General features: G+C 41.5%; 1 protein-coding gene across 1 annotated transcript in view; it reads right to left on the reverse strand.

The window, feature by feature from the left end:
• The window catches only part of LOC311493062 (transmembrane protein 132C), a gene marked incomplete at its 5' end in the record, with an annotated part of 123,452 nt that overhangs the window by 18,686 nt on the left and 82,188 nt on the right, over nucleotides 1–22,578 (reverse strand). Inside the window, one exon of the mRNA XM_084551580.1 lies at nucleotides 14,775–14,961. Within this exon, the coding sequence (XP_084407706.1) occupies nucleotides 14,775–14,961 (187 nt within the window). The remainder of the gene's footprint in view (nucleotides 1–14,774; nucleotides 14,962–22,578) is intronic.

A 22,578-nucleotide genomic window follows, 5' to 3' on the forward strand; every position in this document is an offset into this window, starting at 1 on the left:
GCTAAACCTGACAAGCACAGACAAGACCAATCTACGGTGTCTGACTTCCCGTCCACATTCATGAGTATTCCACATTCACCAGGTAAGCACACAAGACTGTGTACAGTGATCTATCAACTCGGTTTCTAAAGACTGTGTTTGTGAGCTTGCAAATCGGACTCATTCTTTACAAAAAGAGAGAGAGAGAGGATTAAGTTTGACTGAAAGAAGCCTGGTCGTCTGCAAGACCATTCAGCTTTGGAGTGAAATGATTATTAGCTGAGCCAAGAGATACCAATGAATCACAAAAAAACACTTAATCTTCAAATGGTTTTTCATTACAATTTTATAGACTGTGACAGTGTTATATGGCAATATAAACCCCCTCTCACTGTGCTGCTGACTTTGATTCAATTCCCCTTAAAATTGAGGATTGCTGTAAATTAATTCTATGTCTGCTGGGATTCCTCCATTTCCAGAGGGTCATCTATAATACATGAAGGGGTAAACGGTTGGAACCTGGTGAACGAAGAGGCTAATGTTAGATTACAGCAGCTGGAGATGACCCAGCAGGCTGAGAGCAGCAGAGAGCAGAGCCTGGTGGTAATAAGCCACAGTGGGATCCCACAGTGATGCACCAGTGGTCGACACACTGTGATACAGACAACACAATTAATAGCAAAATGGAGACACAGTGAAGTTTGAGGGAAGACTCTGTGAAATATTGGCCTGGAAACATTGGAAATATTTGTTGATCCCCTGATGGGTTTTTATCAAGCTCAGCTTCTTATATTAGATGCTAAGTATCGTAAAGAAGAAATATACAAAGGATAAAGTCTAATTATAATTCAAAAGATTACAAACCTATTGTGTAGTCTGAGCCTGTTGATAATGACCTATTTTGCTCACAATTATAGTCTGTTGTCTCAGGATTAATGCGGCAGTGGATAATCCATGACAAACAATGTAATTATCAAAAAATAACAAGACAGTCTAGCTGAAACATAACTCACCACGTGGAGTGCAATAAGTGTCACAACGGCAAAGGTCTGAATGAATTATCTCTCTTACTGAGCAGCCAGTACAATCAAAATGTACAGTCTTGTTCATATTTTGGGGCAATCTAGACTTTAAACAGAAGAGCAGACATTGTCTTCACACACTGGCAAAAAACTATTCCAGGTTCTGTTGTTAGGACCGTCTCCAAAACAGAATGAGAAATGTATATACGCAGACCAGTATAAGAAATACTCTTTTTCATCGTCTGTAGCTTTAAATTCACCTTGTGATCACGTGTTTATTGAAGTGGTCTTGGGTAAGTGGGGCCACTGGTTTGAATCCCCCCTGCATCCATGGTGGAAGTGCCATTAAGCAGGGCATCTATCCCCAGAAACTGCTTCCAAGGCTCCACACAGGTGGCTTCCCAATGCTCCTTGTGTGTGTGAATGGATGGAATACATGTATAGAAAATAAAAACCCCAGATAAAAGATGTAATACATTTATTTATTTATTTTCCAGTAGAGGGACATGCCTTTCCTGTCAGTGCAATGGGTACCTCAGTGAAAATGAGGCAGGGAAAACCAAAATCCTCCACTTCTGAACAAGACCACGAACAGGTAGAGAAGTCGCAACACTGAGAATGTGATGGGATGTTTCTGGTTAGTTGTCAGCTTAATGAGTATAACTGGTTAATTTAGGTGAGCTCTACAATGGATGACATGTAGTTAGGTGTCTAATTGCAACTATATAATGTTAGCTTCAAACCTGAATGTCTAGTTCAGACACACTGTTCAAGATTAATGAAGACGGGAGATAAGTAAAGGGATATTCTTTTTTCTTAGTTTTTTTTGTTCAGTGAAATGAGTAGATATTACATTCTTTTGTCGTTAATCTCACATTATATATCTAAAAAAATGTTATGATTGATCAAGTTACCACATGCAACATATAGTGACCTCTGAGCCTTTGAGTCTCTGCCCAAGTGTCTGTGGGGCAGTTTCCCACTACAGCCAATCAATAATCCAACCAAGAAGGAGTAAGAATAAGCCAGTAACACCTGACATAAGTAACCCTGACGATGAGCTTTAAAATCTGTCCCGTTATCTTAGCATCTCTAAATACTATCTAGTAAATATGAAAATAATCCAGTCCTTAGACCAGAGTATTTTTGTGTCTCCATTGGAAGCACGAGAAATAATCAAAGCCGAGTTTTCTGTAAGTCTTTACGTAACCCTTATGCATGCACCTCCATTGTTCTCCTTTGTGCCATTCCCTCCTCTCCGGTATGTGTGCAATTTGTAAAGATAAAATTATGCAGATGTCTTCATTCATATCCTCGAAGTCATTTCTGAGCTTGCAGGGTGCATGTTCATTTGAGTCTCACCTGTTGATGCTGGTGTTTTTGCTTTACTTGCGAGCTAGTCTGCCCTGTCAGGTCTTACAGATAAGAGTCTTTTTGTTCAATAATCTCTTGGAGAACTGCCTGTCTGCTTTATCAAGGATCTCTCTGTTAGCATTCAGCACGCTGCTGCAGCTGGTAATGTGTTCTGGGCCGTAATTTCTGCTCATGTCTCGGTTGGATCTGAAAATAAGTGAGATTTATGGTGTCAGCCTGAGTGACACGGACAGCATGAGAAGTAGCTAAGCTGGCCGTCCTGGTGTTGCGATTAGCTTCTGCTTCGGCCCTGAGCTAACACATCCTTATTCTGACCCCACCATCCTGGCTACAGGTACAAATGAACAGGTCAAACTTAGAGTTGAGGATTTTTGGGCCTGCATTATTCATAGTGGTGCAGAGGGTGGTAAACACACTGTATACGCTTAGTGTCTATTCTTGTCAGCCCTGCACAGCCGTGGCTGTGCTAAGGCCAGCAGGCTGTCCAGATAAACCAAAGAGCACAAGCAACAGCCGGGGAAAACCCATATAAACCAAAACGCCTAATCTGGTGCTTTTACTACCACGATTGATGGCTTGTCATTGTATATGAGTCTCTTTATGGGCTTTCATGTCATTTCAAGAGCAAAACCATTAAAAGGGCTATGAAGTGTGCCAATAATCCACTAACCTATAGTAAATGAAATATTCATAGTTATGATAAACAATTTCATCCCTTGCTGATAATGTACGTGCAGGGAAAGTGTAATGGGACTGCACAGATAGTGAATTATATGCCGTAGACATTAAACGCCACTCAGACAGTGTCCTGAAGCTATTAAGCAGAATAAAAGAGACACGTCCTTTCATCAGTTCCTCTCTCCACATTGTGCAGTGCTCAATGTGGCACTTCCTCTCCTCTATTCCAGTGGGCGTTTAATTGGCTAGAAGTAAGAAACATGGAAGAGAGTGGGAATAAAGGCCTTGGTAGCGCCATGCAGAGCAATACATCACTGCATGACAGTGCATTGAAGTGGTGGGATGGTTGTGAAGCCAACACACTGCCTTTTAATGAGGGGCTCTCTCCAGCTCCCTTCTCGTCTCTTCCCACTCTTACTCCTCCAAAGAAAGAAGCAGTTACTCGTCTTAATTTTCCCTCTTCCCTTGTTTTTGATGGGATGAAGGTGGCTGCAGTGTGTGGCACACCAACACCCATCTCCAACTAGGAGGTCATCCCTCGCTGCCTCCTAAAATACCTCTAACCGCTCTTCAGTAGCAGTGCCCTGTCTGAGGAACATGCTGGTCAGAGATCTGATCTGCTCATTACTGCTGGTTGTGGCTGGCAGACAGAAGATTAACTCAGTACCTGCTTTGATAGCTGATCTGCTCACTTTAAAGTGAGATGTAGTAAGAGACCATGTTGAGGACATGAACAGGATGAAATGACACCTCAGAATTAACTATGATGTCAAAGGCCACTTTGGTACTTCAGTCAATAATTAAAGGACACTATAGAAAGGCCGCACCATTCTTTGTCAACCTATAAACTGGCATTATGTGAAATAACTCAACTGCTTTTGTTTCAGAGGAGTGTGCCTTATAAGTAGATGGTGGCTCATGGCGCATTTGTTCTAAAATACCGTGCATTATAATTGCCCGAACATGAGAGGCGTTACAAGGGATTTGGAACTTTTGAAAAACAATTACTTCCTTTTAATAGCATAATGATTGCACAGTGTTCCATTAGCTGATTGGCATTAGTTGCCAATTCATAGTAGTAGTTAATTCATACTTCATAATCACTGTGGCCATTCATCTCGTGCTGACTAATTATGTTCCAGTAACACTCAGTGCAAGATTCAAGATAATACCCAACAGTTAAAAAGTATTATATGCTGATATACATACGCAATATACATTGCTGTGTTGCTGCCCACCACCTCAGATTTGAACTATAGATTTAATGTATATGCATGATGCCAACTAGCTAGGCATAGCATAAAGACTGGTAGTATGGGAAATCAGTAAGCACAGCTCTGTCCAAAGGTAAAAAATGCATTGGAGAGCACTTAAAATGCTCAGTAATTAAGATACACACCTTTGTGTAAACCATACAAAAAACGAACAACAGCACTGACAAGTTCTAGGTTGGTTCAGCGGGGGTATTTACTGGACAATTTCTTGGAAGAGAGTGGTGTCTTCAGAGGCCCTGCTTGGTGCTGGCAACCGCTCAATGACAAAAAGAGATTTCGGGAACTCACTGCAGCTGGAAATAAGATCCCCCCCCCCCAAGTCAGACCACAGCTGGCTTACCATTCTACCTATTTCCCCCTGCGTCAACTCTTTATCCTGAGCTAAGCATGCAATGGCAGTATATTCCTATTCACTGTGGAGACTTAACACTTGGCATTACATCAAATAATAAATTTCCCAAGATGTTAAAATATAATTTTTTTTTGTGGGGAAGTAAGCTATCCTTGTTGCTGCTAAGATTCTTTGAGGAGTCTTCCAAGCATAAATCTGAATGTATAACCATTTAGAAGACGAGCTCCTTGATTTAAGTATCCCTGACTGAAATAAATAATAAACCGTCTTCCTTCTAAACGTCTGTCTTGAATTTGACTTTTCATGGCAGCCAGTTTATTGCAGTACGATATTAAAAACACTTCAAGAGTCCCTTCTCGCTGTATGTGAAGTTAAAAGAGACAGAAATTCCTGCTCTTAATGGACTCCTTGGATGAATGGTTTCTATTGTGTTGTCGCGCTCGCAACCTTCAAACGAAGGGCAACCAATGACGTGTCAAGGACACCCTTCATCTGAGCTGCTTGCACAGTTATGCGGGTGGATTTGAATGACAGTTCATGGACAGTATCAATGTTTTAGTCACAGTGAATTACTCTCAACTGTAAATCATTTATGAGTGCGCAAGATTTATGGGTAAACTTTGACTTTGGGGAAACATCATGATGACACACTGCTGACAGGACAAACGTGACGATAAATATTAATTACATTATGGATTGTCCCTGATTCCTTCGTTTCTATGGCTTCCTGACAACATAATGAATATTCTGCAATGCGGATGGTCTAGCTAAGAGTCTATCTTGTTATACATGTTATAACTGAAAAAGACACAAAATAAAGGAGGAACTTTCGGTGTGATAGGGGATGGTGGTGGTTCGTGCAGTTTTAGTACATTGTGCCGTACCTGTTCATTGTCAGGCCATCTCTTGTAAACCTATATATCCATGAAAATACATTTACAGAGAGGTTGTTAGTGTCTGTGCTTGCAAAATTAAATTCATAGACATTTTTGGGGGCTGGTGTTAAAGGGACAGAGCTACCCCCAGGAGCCCAGTGGCCATGATTTGCACCCATGCTGTGAAAGGGAGCTTCTGAATAAAACATGGCTGGCCACGCAAGAACTATATTTTAAGTTTATAGGGCGAATCCTCTGCAGTTCTCATGAATACCATACCTGTAATACATCCAGATCAGTGGGTCAGAGGGGAGGAGTGGATGTCCCCTGTGAACAGTCAGACTTTGAGGAATCAAGGTCAGGATGTACCCAGCTCTCTGCTCGCCTAGAGATGTGTGAGCGAGTGGCAGGGGCTCAGGCGAGGTCACTAGTGGGCGCTTTGACTAATGCTGGCTCTGGTTTAGCAATGTCTCGCTTGTGCCCCTGTTGTTTGCCCATTGAATGAGGGCCCAGAGGCCAGAAGGCAGGGAAACAACTGCGTACCCGTACCAGTCTGCTCAATTTCAGCCCAATATCTATCACACACAGCCGATCGATGAAGAGTTCTTCCCCAACAGCTAACCATGCCTGTAGGGGGATGACCTCCTGATCTCTGTCTGATTTCCTCACTCGTCTCTGATCGAGATCCATACTGCCAGCTTAGCTTGGCTTAGCTTGGCTTAGCTGCCCTCTGGACACAGACCTCTCTCAGCAGGCACAAAGGTCAGCTCCATTGTGGAGTCCATTACTGCTAAAAAAAATACACACATTCCTCCCAAACCTCAGCGGTTAAAGGATTTGAAGTCAGAACCAATAGAAGTGGACCAGAATGTGAAGTGGGATGTCACAGTGACGGAGAGATGTCAGATACGGACATACACGGGCCTGTTGCTCCAAGATTGATCTGTCAGTCTGTAGCTTTTCTGGTGTCCCCGTAATGAGTGAGTTTTAAAAGGTAACAAACCCATCCCACTCACTTACAGTCCATCAGTTAGAAAGGGATTTCAAATCGTATAGTCTTCCTAAGAGACAGTGAAAGGATTTGCCTTTCAAACCTTAGTCCATCTTGTGACGTTAACTCCCAGTATGCAGCAGCGTCATCAAAAGATTCAACAGTTCACCCACTCCATTCCTCCTGTCGTAGTATACATGTACTGAGTGTCAGTCCTTCCAAATACTTTTTACACCCTGTGATGACTACGGCATTAAGGAACAATGTCAAGCCACACAGACTGTGCTCTGGAACAGAGGAGCATTCGTCACAATCCGTTGTCCTAATTAGCATTACACGTTGTTTGCCACATGTGCATACGGCGGCAGCCTCAATTAGTGCTACCACTTCATCATCAGCCTCTTGGCTGTACTAGATGCTAATGGATTGTTCTCTTGGGGTCCATCCATCAGTCCCTTATTGTAAATGGTATGACTCATGGTATGTGAAAAAATGCTATGTTTTGTCATGTTCCATTAAAACACCAGGGGCATGCAATAGAGGCGCCGCATTAGTGAATTAGTGAGTGGCTAAGCTTATTAAACAACCAAAATCCGGTAGTTTATGGAAGGTGTATAGTGCACAGGCTTTTGATACAGCTCGCATATTACCCAGGGGGGCACAGTGGTGTGGTGGTTAGCACTGATGCCTCACAGCAAGACGGTTCCAGGTTTGAATCCAGGCTGACTGGGGCCTTTCTCCCTGTGTCTGCGTGGGTTTTCTCCGGGTACTCTGGCTTGCTCCCACCATCCAAACACATGCTGGTTAGGTTAACTGGTGATTCTAAATTGGCCATAGGTGTGAATGGTTGTCTGTCTCTGCCCTGCGATAGACTGGTGACCTGTCCAGGGTGTACCCTGCTCCAGCCCCGCTGTGACCCTTCACAGGACAAGTGGTTACAGAAGATGAATGAATGAATGAATGAATAATACTACCCACGCCCATGATATACATTTCTGTAGGATTAGCTGGTGTGCAAGTGTGCCTGTCTGTATGTCTAACTATGTGTTTGATAAATGGTTCTCCACATTTCACTTGCCTGGCAGAAAGGATGTGCATTGCAACAGAGGGAATGGAATCCAAAGGAGTAAAATGAAACATTCATTGGAGGATGTTGATAGATGACTTTATCATGTGGGAGCAGAAGTGGCCAGAGAAGGCCGGGGTGATGATGTATTGTTTAACAATACATTGGAGCAGTACGCGAATTCAAACGGCTGCTTTCATTTCTCCTCATCTCTATGCGAGCGAACGCTTGTGTGAGTGAGCGCAGTTTGGTGTCTCGGCTGGAACAAGAAGACTGATGAGTCCAGATATGATGTATGACCTGTCCTCCTGCTCCCTCTCCATCACTAGGCATCCACAGCATAGGTAATGATGATGAGGGGGGCCTGGACAGGAGCATATTACTTTACGATGGTAAAAGATAATGGACCAGCCTCCTACTGTGTAGGGGAATCTGCTCAGGCATCCAATTACTGCCTTTAAGATCAATCTCAAGATGACCCCAAAAAACTCTCTTCCACACTTTAAGTGAAATGGAGGATGTCAAAACAAGGAGGCAGAGGGTGACAAGGGAAGGAATTAATCAACACTGTGAACACTGTGAATATATTAATGTGTAGTTGTCTGGAGCAGAGGAAAGAGGTGGAGGAAAAAAAGGAAAACATCTAAAAATGCAGGAGGAGACAAGCTAGTACACGCAAGTTGAATTACAGTCGACACAAAGAGTTCCGAGGCATTTCCTCGCTATAAACTGACTAAAAACTTCTGAGTACTCTTTTCATTTTTCTGCTTTTGAAATAATTGCTGCAATTGCAGAACTCCAGCTTCACGGCTTGAAATTGGTGACAAAGTGGCGAGCGTCGCTCTGAGCCCTCCAAATGCAGGTGGGTCTGTGACAACTCACAGGAGGAGTCCTCTTCAAAGGGAGCAGAAAAAAAAGAGACCTCATCTTTCAAAAAGATGTTGCTGCTTCCCCAGAAGTGTCACCCGTGGCAGAGTCTATCACTTGGCTGGGGTAAAGCAATAAAAAGACCTTTTTATAATAATCAATTCCAGCAAGGGTGCAATAATTTAGAACACGCCATAAATGGACAGGGAATGGGTCTGAGAAACCATAAATGTGATCAAAGCCAAAATAAGCTTCGCATTACTAATAGTCATTAGCTTTATTACATTCTAACCTTTAGAGACACGGCCAGTTACGGCTCTTAATTCAGTTTATGAATTACAGCAGCTTTTATATTATGACAAAAATCCGTCTACCTTATTAGACTAATTAGTGCTAACTAAAGATGAAAAGGCTTTCTAAAGAAGCTGTTGTGTCAATAGATGCCTTCAGCGTGCTCTGTGAAGTCTCCCCTCTTAACTTGATTAAAAAAGATTGGTGAATATCCTGTTTGATTACCCACAACCACCACTACCTCTGTATTACTCCACGTCTCTGCACTTTTCTCCTGTCTTTCATCTGTAACCTTAATGTATCCTCAACATCACTGATAATAAAAATGTCCCAAAATTGTGAAAGATTAAAAAAAAAAAAAACACAATAACAATGGCACCGAGTCGTTAAAAGAAGCTGTAACTTCAAGTAAAGAAGTTCATCTTTATATGGACTTACAGTAGCTAACAACAAAGGCAGCTAGACAGTTTCTTTCAAAGCTCCATTAAGCAATGTTTTCCCATTACTGTGTTATATTTATATATTTCTAACAGCGCAGATCCCCACTGAAGATCAGCAGCGCGGTCTGCATCTTAAGTCAGCTCTCATCCATGTTCAGCTCATTACTTTGTCTCTCACAAACACAGATTTCTTGGATGAAACAAGAGGCAAAAACACAACAGAATATTGGATTGCATTCGGCCAGGGCTGGGAAATGGTGTAGAGAACTCTGACAGGACATCAGTGTTGCTCTGTTTCTGCCAGATGTGTCTGAAATGTTTAGAGCTTGCCAAAAGGGATACATTGACATGTTAAAGATCACATGCTAGATACATCAAACCATTCCCCACAACTACTTCTCATGGCTGGAAAAATAACAAAAAAAAAAGAAAAAAAAAGTAGAGCTGAACCTCAGTTTTAACCCTTGCATAGCAGTCACTAAAGACTCTTGTACATTCATTTTGATACTGAGGTTACATATCACGCTTCAGTTAAAAACACTCCAGGCACAAAAAACATAGCTGGTTTGTAATTTGTTCCTGTGCTACCAAGTCTCCAAGCTGCTCCTTGAATGTGCTTGACAAATAGCATAGTCATTGGTGTCTTTCATGAATATGGCACTGTTTTCTACGATTTGGCATTTGCATGAAAGAAACATCATCAACATGCCCACCTGCTTGAGCCACACATGGACATTGCATAGACTTAGTACTAGTGGGCTGGCAGGGTAAAATCAGTTTTGGGTTCTACATAGAGCTACAGCAGGCTATCGTCTGTGATGTTGAGCCCATATGGAGTATCTGCTATTTGGAATTTTTACGTCTACAGAAGAAGAGCCTTGGAAATAAATGGTGTGATCAGGAAATCCTAGGAACAAGCTCACTAAAGTGGAAGCATCTAGTTGTTTTTTTCTTTTGGTTATTTCTTTGTGACGTGTTGAATGTGTTCACAACACAACGATGTGCTGTGGTTATTTCTACTGCACTAACTGGTCATCATATGTTTAAAGTCAGTTTTGGCCCTAGACAACACTGGTTCCAAACTCACTGAAGTGAAGAGAAAACAGATGCTGTGATGCCGCATGCACATGAAATACCAAGTACATCTGCAGCGTAGAGTGACTTTGTGCCCTGGGGGCCCTTTCAATTTTTATAGTATATAGAACTGAAATGACAAACTGTACCTTTCGAGAACATTGAAAAATTGGTGGAGATATACAGACCGACAAAACTAAACTAAATAAAAGTGTCTTCTAGCAATGCAAAATTAAAATATCTAAAAATATTTGTTTTAGAGTCTGTATATTTTCATAGTTGTGACAAAAAAAACACATTTCTCTTATAGCTATTAATCATAAGTGAACATTTGAATGTATGCTGTCCACCAGAAGGCATTTGAAGGTACAAATGAAAATGAAAATTCGCGAAAACAAAATTATCCCAACTTTGGTTGTAATTTCTAATGGCGCACATGTAATACTCTGCAACCATGACGTTAGTCCAGACACTAACGCCGTAGCCTGTAACATGCACCTCTCCAGAAATGTAACTACGAGTCCAATTGGTCCACTTGATAGTAGTGTGTTTCCGCTTTAGTATTTCCGGCTGTTTCTCTAGCTCTGCAATTTTCAAACATATTGTTTTGGATCAATAAAGATGGTACACATAGAGGAAAGTTTAACTTAGGGGGTCTGGAGATGCAAACATTTGTATGACTCGTCTTCGGCGGAATCTCGGCGAAACTTTTAGTAGCCATTGTTAAAAGTGAAGCAGGAAGTCGAAACAAAAATTAATGTGACTGACAAAAAAGACACGGTGCCAACTAGAGTTTGGGTGGCGTTTTTACAGAGTGAGTGTGACTGATGAGCCAAGTCAAAATGGCTCATACCGGCATAGGTTACGTGCATAAGTTGCTGTCTATGTTCTGCAGAGGTATAAACCACTGGTTGTATCTATCCAACTGGGAGCAGAAGTGTTATGGTATTGGCATAATAAGACGCATATTCTGATAAGAATTAAGCCCGGCTACGTCAGGTTAGTGATGACTTATGCATGATAACAGAGCTTATACAGCTTAAATATGTAACAATGTATCCTAGAAAGACATCATACATTTCCTTGTGTAAACCTTTCAAGTTTGAACATTTACATAGTGCTAAACTATGCTCTGTCAACACTACAGTAAACTTAAAAAGCAACTAGTAGATGTTAGCCAGCTCTCTGTAAGAAAAACATAAAAACTAGAAGCCAAATCTGAACTGGACCTGGCAGTTATTGAGTTCAATCACTACTCTGTATTGTTCTCATGTAGCATTTGCAATGTTCCCATATTGCAAAATATGAGTGTGCCCTCAGAGTAATTCATGATATGTTTTATGCAGTAACAACCACTCCCCGGTCTAACAATTACTGCATCCTACCTTCAATGAACCTTTTTTTCTGGACATGAGATTACCATATAATCTGCCCCACATTTCATATATAAGTCTGTTACATCTCCATCTTCACCACTCTCACTATGACGACTTTAGCAGAAACAGGTTTTCTGTTGTAATTGTACGTGTTTTTTTTTTTTTTTTTTCTTGTGGAAGGAAGGTGGTGTTGGAGGGGGGATTATGCGACTCTGTGTGTGTGTGTGTGTGTTTGTGTGTTAAGGGGGGGTTTGACTGCACTGCTTTTACATTACCTTACTTCCTCTTTTCTATCAGCCAGGAGTGTAGCAGGGAGGAGGGAGAGGAACTTATCTGTGGGCCTTTTCATGCCACAGTGATCCCAAGTAATCTAATTCAGCCTTCCTCTTTCTCGCTTGTGTGATTCTCTCATATTGGTGCATGCAGATTGCAAAAGCCTTATGTACTTGTATGTTTGTGTGTGTGTGTGTGTAAGAGTGAGAGAGAGAGAGAGAGAGAGAGAGAAAGAGGGTGGAGAAAAGGGGACAGAGGAAGACAGACAGAGTTAATGAGTTCTGAATGTGTCTCTGTGTATAAGTATTTGCGTTGTGTCTTAAGTACTGTACGGAGAGGTTGCACCTTGGGAAGTTTGCTGATTCACTGGGAAGAAAATGAAATAGAAAAGTGAAGCAAACAGCAGCCTCCCGGTGAAGCAAAATAAAATGGAATAAAAATGTCCCAATCAACCCCTTTTCAATACACACCTGATGTTGAAATGCTTTTATTAAAGGTATATGCTGATCAGGGAACCTGAGCCTTTCCAATGCACCGTTCCACACTCTCTGAAATGAAAACAGCTGCTTCACCGACAAGCCCTCTGTACAGAACAGCAAATCAAGGTAAGAAAAAGAAAAATCAAGCCTCTCTGTACTTGCTTGGGACGCACATGCAGTATGTCATCTGTTTTAGTGCACATGGAAACACGATTCATCTTTACCCTGTGAGGCTCCTGCCTCAATTATCCCGCCACTAACTGATTTAGCCAAGTTCAGCAAATTATTGTAATATTGGGCTAATAGAGATGGATCTGTGCCGCTATGAAAAAGCGTCGTGTGATTTATAGTGAGCAATAAAAACCCGTCTTCTGTATAAAATGAGCGGAATAATCAGAGTGAAAAAGCAGACACTTGTGGGATTGATTGATGAGAGCACGTTGGATTTTGGAGGGGCGCGCGCTCATTCACAGAACTCATTTTACGAAAACAATAAAGGAAATATTGCCACCGACACGGCCCTGCACGCCAGCTAAATACAATCAAATCAGCCACGTAAAGATTTTATTTAAAGTGTGTTTTTCACTGAAAAGGCAACAGCACATTCTTAGGTCGGATCTGTTTTTACGAGCAGAGGTTTTTTCGAGATAGTCACGCAAATCATCTTTGCAGTTTTTGTCAGTGGTAGGTGTGGGAGCAAACTATACATTCCTAGAGCAAAGAAAACAGGCTGTTGATACATCAGTGACATGAAAAGGATGCGAGAGATGGAACTCGAACAATACTGGAGCATTAAACACATAGCTTCAATTATCCTGAGAATGGATCTGTGGGTACCTCGTGTTCCTCTGAATCCAGGAACAGCCACCCACGGGCATCTATCATCTACACAGCTACGGGCAATACTTAGAGAATAACAATGACACGAGAGTCAGGTCTGCAGCGCGCAGATCAGAAGCACCGAAATAGAAATGAATGCAATCTTCGTATTTGTAATCAGAGCTGATGTGACAGCGTGTCTTTCTCTTTAGTCGACACAATTGATCTCGCTTATTTATTCACCTTGAATGTCTTGATCTGAAGCGGAAGCCATGCTCTCTGGGTCACTGAACAAAGCAACAAAGATTCATGATAGGCTCCCTATGTGAACTTCTATAGGGGTTAATCTACACAACAAACTACCTGAGCATCGCTGAGGGAGACACACAGCCCCGGGCTTACCCTCAGGCCAGAGCCAGCCCCAAGACTCCATCTGAGGCCTGCTGGGAGCTACAGATGCTCTCTGCCTGTCCTGCATCTAAACACACTTCACTGGCACAGGCCGACATTCGTACTTCTGCCTTCTCCATCCAAGAGGCTGTGATATACACATCCTTTAGTAAAAACTACACTGTCACTACATTGTGAGTCTGTTAAAGACAAAGACAAAAGAAAAGTCTGAAAAAAACAAACCAGGTGAGTCTGCATTGATATTATCGACAAAATATACTTAAAATTGTTAAAGAAAAGTACTTATCACGCAGAATGGCCTCTCTCAATGCCATTTTGTGTACATAAGATATGACTAGATTATTATTACTGATGCATTATGTATCATTTTGATTCTGTTGCCAGTCAAAGTGGAGCAAAGTTTTATTATTTTTGTGCTGATTTTCTACTGCCTGGTCTTTGTTTTATCTTGTTATTATTTGTCAGGTTTATATATTATGCAGTTGTAGGAACGGTATGAACTATGCATTTCTGTAATATGAACAAAACGAGCAGAATTATTATATCTTCTTTCTTTGCCTGCATGGCAAAAATAAATAAATCACACGACTGTAGTTTGCAGGAACAAACAACTACAGTTGTTAGATTTCTGTAATCAATTACAACATATAATGTATTTACAGTTAATCACTGCCAACGCAAAGCAGTGAATGATAAACTGTGAGGCATTATTTGCACCATGTCATCATTTTATTGGTATAAATGAAGCTATTATCTGAAGTGCTCCTGTGTCAGTTAAATTACTTTCACTCCACGTGACATAAAAGCAAATACCCTGCTTGTTATTCAAAAGTGTATTAACATCTTGCTCCTAATGTATAAAATATGCACAAAACATGAGGCAGATCATGACTACATTAATCTTTCTCCTTTAGGACATCACTCGCCATGATTAAAAGAGCAGCAGTTCACAGCCATATCCATAGCAATGTATTTCTTTCATGCTGCGAAAACTCATATGCAAATGTTTGATTCGGTGTAAATTTAGAATATGGTGTTCCACTTTACCAGGATGCGCTGCTTCACATTCAGAGCAATGAGCGTGCATTCATTTTTTTGGAGTGATGCACTGAGATGGAAGTGGCATCACTCACCATGGCCAGGGGCACGATGCCCGCTAGGTCCTCCTGCGCCAGACGGATCTCCGTCTCAACCTCTTGTGTGGCCGCCCGACTGGCCGGGTACTCCACCTGCCAGGCCATCCAACGGCTGCCCGTCAGCTCTGGGAAGCTTTCCATTTTCAGATCCACCTGGAGCACCCTCTGAACTCCCATTTCAGACCTACCAGTGTGCAGAGAAAAAAAGAATGTCAGGGAATGGTTAAGCAGATGGATGGGCTTCGTCTGAAAAAGAAAAAAAAAGTGGATGTGTGTGCTCATGTGTGTTTTCGAGCTCATTCAACCCGCTGTCTGGTCTAATGACGACAAATGGTAAAGGCTGATGAATGTGTCTGAGGTTGAAATCTATGACATTTTACCAAGTGAGATTCTTCAAAATGTCAAGTCCCTTTGTGTGGACTCTCTGGTCAACCCTCTGCTTCATGGAATAATATTACCCACACCTTTTTTTCCTTTCGCACTTTACTGTAGGGGATGTGCACTGTAAATAGAACCTAAAGTAATATCTCTTGGCTGCTCCTCTTGCAGTTCAAGGGAATGTTTCACCAGGAGTCACCCCGACAAAAGTGATGATAGTTGGGTTTGTCACCAGTGCCCTTGTTTGCCGTAGAGAAGTGTAAATATACGGCATGCTTCAACACGAACTACGGCAGGCATGAATTGAGTCAGACAAATGGAGAGCGTTGATAATAAAATTTCCCATGGCACCATAAGTCTCTGGTGCTTACGGTTTAAATATAGCCGGGAGGCAGGAAAGGTCAGCTTTACACAGGAACTCGAGGAGATGGGAAATGGCACAAGATCTGTTAGCCACGTCTTGCGTGTCAAATGGCAAGACTCGGGGCCAATAAATTTCAAGCCTGGTCTCTGTGGCACAGCCGGCACAAAACAGCATCATGTAATTTGAGCATGGTGGGGGGGCGAGAAAAGAGGAGAGATGGATAAATCCACATAGGACTTGTCAAGAGAGTAGAGCCCATGTTCATGCAACATGTAAAAAACACTAAGTCACAAGGGAGAGCCAAGACAACCTTTAAAGCTAAATTCTACATCAAGGAAACAAAGCTATGCCATAAAGCAAGACAACTCAAGCAAATGTATACTAGCCTAGGAGACTAAAAACAATAAATAATAGAAAATGTTTTCACCGCTGTTCTCTTATTCGCTTAGGACACTGTTTCCACTTCGTTCTCATATTATTCAGTTTTACACTCAGAGAATGAAAGATTTGTTGCACAGCTGAGCACAACAACCCAATTTTCACATCCAACAGAGGTGTGTATAAATAATTAAGATGACAACCAAATAACTTGTGTCACATTTCATAGCATCGTTCCAATCAGAGTAGCGAGCCGTTGAAGACGTTGTACGACAACTTACGCAACTGCCCCTGTGCTGTAATGCCGCGGAAAAAGACTGATGCTAATCTCTCTTCGCAGACCAGTGGAGTTCATCAGGCAAAGAAAGTTAACGGATGGTGCGTGAAATAAACCTCTCCAAACCTGCTCCACAGTTACCAAGAGTCACACAAAACCCGCGTCAGTCATCAGCCCAAGTGGCCTACTTTCCTCGGCACAAGCAGGCAGGTCGCACAGGCAAGCGTCTCAACCTTTAGGCAGGCGAGAAAAAGCGGCAAAAGAATAACAGTGAGAATACGGCACAAAGGTATGATTACACTGTACATACACTACTGGAACAGAACTCACACCTTCACAAAGTTAAAGAGCACCCAGAAAACCCAGAAAAATGTGTTATTAGCTTTTTCTCCTTGTGAGATGTCAGTTATTTTCCTCCTCGCAAGATCCAGTTGGCAGGGTTTAATAGCAGCTGTGAAAGCTGTGAACTTCATAAGACTTTCATACTGTATTTCTTCCCACAGTAAAGGTGCCAAAAAAATATTGAGGTTATAAGAATATACAGCACACAAATATTCCTCTTTTTTAGAGTGCTTCTAATTTGGTATTTCTGAGTCAAAAATATCCATCTTCAAGTGTAGACCAGAAACAAAAAATGACAGCAACATAAAAACAAGGATAATTGAAGGGATAGAGTAAAAAAAAGTCGGTATAGTGAAAAGTTGAGATGAAGAACAAAACTACATGAAATAAATGCACATCATGGATGCAAAAAAAAAAAAACATAGCAGAAATAAAGGCATCTGGAACAGTTGGGTTTCGGGAAGGTGTTTCGCCACTCATCCCGAGTAGCTTCTCCAGTTCTAAATGACAGGTAGGGAGTTGGGGGTTTATTAAAAAGAATGTTTTATTAGGCGTGAACACCTTCAAGAAAGCCAACAAGTCCCAATGAAAGTCAAGCACAACCCTGGAGGTCAAGACGAGTGGTTGAAGACCAAGAGTGATGCTCAAACAGGGACTGTGTAGATTAGACTTCAACACAGTGATCATTTGCAGACATGCAAAGGAACATCTGTATGAGCCGCAGTCTTTTTATAATCGAGTAAGGTCGATCAGTGAAGTAGAAAGTCAGCCATTGGCTACAATCACCAGGTATGTTTGCAGAATAAAAGAGCAGCATTTGATGAAAAGAAACGCCACGCCAACTGCTAAGTATGGGGGTTGAAATATTGTACTCTGAGGTTGTCTGGCAGCCAGTGGCACAGAAAACACTGCACAGAGGGAGGGGGGAAGAATGGATTCAACTAAATATACATAATGTCAGCCAAGAAACTGAAACTGAAAACACGGTGGCTTTAAATCGGTGAGTGGGTTGCAAAATGGTGTGCCTGCAAGACAAAATATAAATAGGTGTTCCGCAAAGAAGAATGGGTGAAAAGGTACATCACAAATCAAAAACTTAGTCGGGTGCCTAAACTTTTGAATATGCATCTATTACTGTCTGTAATAGGTGCGTTCACAGAATAAAAAAATAATACAGAGTTAATACCTGAAACAGGGCTCATTGTTAAAGTGTTTATGCATATTTTATGCAGTAGTTTATGCAGTAAGTATCAGGTCAACACCTTGTGCTGTATTTCATGTTTTGTGAATCGTTTTCTTGTGTCAGGCTGCATCCTGCTGGGAATGGCTGCTGCCATCAAGGAGTGTCATTGCTATGGGGTGGGGGTGCCTGGTCTGCTGTAGATGGGTGGTACACTTCCCCTGTGAATGGTCATAATGTTATGCCTGATCAGTGTATGAAGGTGTTCCATGCATAAAGCTGGGATTATAATAAATACAATGTTTATGAAGAAAACAGCTCATTTATATAAATTTTTATGATGACTCTTAGAAACCAGAGCTGCTGTTGGTCATATATCTGTCTACCAAATAAGCTGTAAAGCAGGTGGGAAAAAAGGGAACAATAAACATTTTGGGCTCACGTAGAAAGCCTGGCAACAGTTTAGTTTTGATTCCCTGCTGTACTTGACCCTCATTGACACACGTTATAAAATAAAACCCCAGAAGCATCAGCGTCAGGGTGAATGTGACGCAGGTGTTGAGTCAGAGACATCAACCATACAAGCCAGCGTCCTGAGTCGACCTCCTCTCACCAGGTCTGCTAATCACATGGCTCACTGGGGGTAGCTGTTCATTTCTCTGTCACTTCCAGCATGGGGTGTAATTCAATTAGCAACAAAGGGCCTATGGATGCGTGCCACACAGCTGGCCTCAGCCTGATAATTATCTGTTATCTAGCCGTGGTTTGACTAAATATGAGACCAGACAGATGACCAGAGGGCAGCCAAAGGCAAGAGAGAGAGAGGCTCAGTAGATTACAGACCCTGAAGTTGGAAGCAGCTGGACCTCTGGCTGCAGAGACTGGACTGGAAAGGAAATTGAACTTGACAAGGTGCTGCCAGAGACGTCTGACAACTGACTACCTGAGAATAGCACACAGTGGATGCTGTTTGGGCACTTTCAGGGTGCCCATTAATCACAACGACACCGGCAATTCTGTAGGACACGCAGAGAAACATAAGTGCATAGCTTAGCATCATTATATATTTGTCTGAGATGCTATATGTGGCATTTTTATACAGAAAAATGACACTGGGAATTGTTGTCATAACCTGTAATTATGATGACTGGTGACAGAAGCACCGGCACAGGCAGCACTACAGGTTCGAGATCTTTCCAAGACACATATAAATATTTGTTGTTTTTTTTTGCACTTTTCAGAGTTCACCACTGTCCAGTCAGCTCCATCTGTGCTATAGGGGATAACGGGAACTGATTCCATATGACACTGAGGAAGAAGCAGAGCTCACCTTGAACATGATAACTACGGCTCACTAGTGACCAAAACTACTGTAAAAACCATGACTTGCAATGTGTTATCTCCAGTTTATGTATTTCTAAACAAAAGAAGTAATTATGTGTAAAATTTCTGAACGTTCTTTTAAGGATCTATGCGTCAAATCCAGAGAGAGAGCTGCTGGTTGTTACATTACATATAATGGGCAAATACGACAACACGAAACTCTGTAAAAATGTAAATATTTCGAACAATATGAAAGAAATGCCTTAATATAAAAAACTAGAACATCAAATCTTGTATGACAAGGAAAAGCAGCACATTCACACAATGTAGGGGCTGACATGGAAGATGTTTAACCAGTGAGTCAAACAGATGCTTAGTCATGTTCTGTCAATCAAATCAGATACTCCACAAAGTTCCAGCTCTACTTTGGAAAAATGTGGTAGCAAATGCTTTACTCCAGCAGAATATCCTTCCGAATGACCCTTGGAAATGCCTTAGCAACAAACTCAAACTTCTATTGTTTAACTTCAGTCTTCACTAATTACACAGTTTAAAGAGCCCTTTGCCGAGGTGATTCAGCTCCATCTTATCTTGATAGGAGCATATTGGAGAGCTATTGAATTTTGGCGGCAAGAAGGTTAAAGGAAGATAGATTTAAATGTCAAAATGAATAAACAGACACAGAGCAAAGTTATTGGAGGAATTTCCTTTTTAGCAGATTCCTCTAGAGAAGGGGCTATAATCGAAAGAGCCTCTATTGTCTCATTATCAAACACACTGTGTCATCGTGACACTCCTTGTTTAATCGCCCCCTGATGGGAGAGGATCATTGTGTCCATTGTCTTGGGAGACTTGGAGAATAAGAGAGAGCTAGACAGACTGAGAGCCTTTGTGAGATAAATAAAGTGACATTTTCAGGTCCAATTTCATCATTTTTTCGACTTGTAGCTCGAGTATTGCTAGAAGACCTCTGGTTTTACCAACACTACACACAACATAATGATGTCCGGCGAAACTTTTGTTGCTGATATTTTGGGCTGATATTTTTAAGCACATCTTATGGTGATAATACACTGCCTGGCCAAAAAAAAGTTGCCACCTGGATTTAACACCTCCTGTTGGGCAATTATTCCATGGGCGATTATCTTTCAGATGTTAGTCTGTTTGAGAAGGGTCAAATCATTGGCATGCATCAAGCAGAGAAAACATCTAAGGAGATTGAAGAAACTACTAAAATTGGGTTAAGAACTGTCCAACGCATTATTAACAACTGGAAGAATAGCGGGAAACCATGGCATCAGGGTAAGAAGAGAGACAGATGAAGTGATGCACCCATCATGTCTAGTGCCTACTGTACAAGCCTGTGGGGGCAGTACTATGACCTGGGGTTGCTGCAGTTGGTCAGGTCTAGGTCCAGGACTGGCCACCACAGAGTCCAGACCTTAACCCCATTGAGAATCTTTGAGAAGGCTTTGCAGTGGTCAGACTCTCCCATCATCAATACAAGCTCTTGGTGAAATATTAATGCAACATGGAAATAAATCTTGCGACATTGCAGAAGCTTATTTTTATGGTGGTGACTTTTTTTTAAAATTTTTTTTGGCCAGGCAGTGTATATAGTGGTAGGTGTACAGTACATACCACAAAGGTTCCTAGCTACACTCAGTAGAGCAACTTGAAACAATGCTGATTCACTGTAACACAAGAAGTTGAACAGAATGACAGATGAAAATGCATAATGCAGGCTGATGGGAGCAAAGGAGATGCTGTCCAGAACAGTCTGAGGCGAGAGTTTGTGTGTTTGTGTGAGTGTGTGTACGCGTGAGGCCTCATGCATGGAACTCTAAACTACTTGTGGATGAAAAATAAAATAATCAAATTTGTGGCTTCAGTGGTGCTTGAAAACAGCACCCTGAAACTCTGCTGTTCTCATGCTCCGTCACCTGGAACACCAATAAACCAGTCAGCAGAATGAAGCCAGGACACACACGTACACCGACACACGCGCGCACACACACAAAAACTGTAGTTATGCATAGATGTATGCGAATACCCGGTACATACTGTACACTAGAGCGTCCATGCATAAATCTGTGCCTGCGCAAATGTAGACGAACGCAGTGGGGCCCATGCAAGATGAGGTTTTGTAAATCTCATACGGACAAAACATACGAACAATAACAACGTGCATTCTGTCACTTGTCATGCTTTAAATTTATAATAGCTGCTACACATGTTGGTATTCCACCAATATCGTTCTTAGTATGGCAGGGCACACAACATACACTCACATGCCAAAACATTAAGTAATCTAGTGAAAACAAAACCATTCCAGTATAACAGTCCTGCAATAAATCCCCATTCATGACAGTTAGAAAGCTCAGTTTATGTTGAAACAGCATTCAAAAGATGGTGATTCAACTGTATGGGCCTGTTTGGACCTTGCAATAAGCTCTGATCTCTGACTACATATGGAGGTGGTCTGGGTCGCATGTGTCCGCATGTGTCCACATTCCTTTGGTAGTGTGAACGCAATGCATCCTGAGTTGCATTTAGACAGTGCGTTTAGACCTTGCATTAGTGCCAGGTCTGAACACAAGTACCTAAAGCTGATCACTTGTGATCGGATCGCCCAGATCTGATCCTAATGCCCTAACATGAGTCTCCAAATGTGTCTCTAGATTGGATAGGATTCTGGAGGATGTAGAATGTGGTGCTGTTAAACAGTATTGAATTAAACACAAAAGCATTTCTATTATTTAGCCCAGCTCACTGACTAAATGGTCAGCACAATACAATACAATTCAACAGTACTGCAAACCACAGCCGCCAAAATGAAAACACAGAGGACTCAACAGCTTATTTTAAACAAATGCTGAAACCATAACCTTCATGAAAACAAGATTTAGTGCAGGACTATTATATTAGAATGCATTTATTTTCACTAATGCCCCAGGCAAGTGAGTGTAAAAGTTTGCACACTCTATTTTAAATACAAGTGTCAACAAGAAATCATCAAAAATGATCACATATACAGTGATACAATAATCATGATAATTAGTCAGTTTCTCTTTTAGATACGTAAAGATCAAACTTTTCATAAATCTCTACACTCATACTTAGCTCTATGGCTTAATAGATAAATAGATTAATTTAGGCTTCGCTTAGGCTTAGTTACTGATACATAAAGTCAGGGCTGTAAAAAGTAGAACGTAGTAAGTCTGTCAAAATGTAATTCATGTTACTTTTTTATTCATTGGTCACATAAAATATTGTACGTAGCTTGTGAGTTTCAAACCGGTGGAGGCAATGGTGGACAGTCACAATACTGTGTTTTGAATATTTTCTGTAATCCTGTTTGGTTTTCCTTGTACTTCCTGTTTTTATTTTGTAATAGTCCCTTACCCTGTGTCTTTTAGTTTTACTTCCTGTCTGTCATTTCCCTGATGTGTGATGTCTCTCACCTGTGTTGCCTGTGTGCTCCTTCCCTCATTAGTTCCGCATGTGTCTTGTTTCCCAATTACTTCTTCGCGCATATATAGTCCTGCTTCCTCGTTCC

The sequence above is a fragment of the Chelon labrosus genome (genome assembly GCF_963514085.1).
Source record: "Chelon labrosus genome assembly, chromosome: 9".
Taxonomy (NCBI): Eukaryota; Metazoa; Chordata; class Actinopteri; order Mugiliformes; family Mugilidae; genus Chelon; species Chelon labrosus.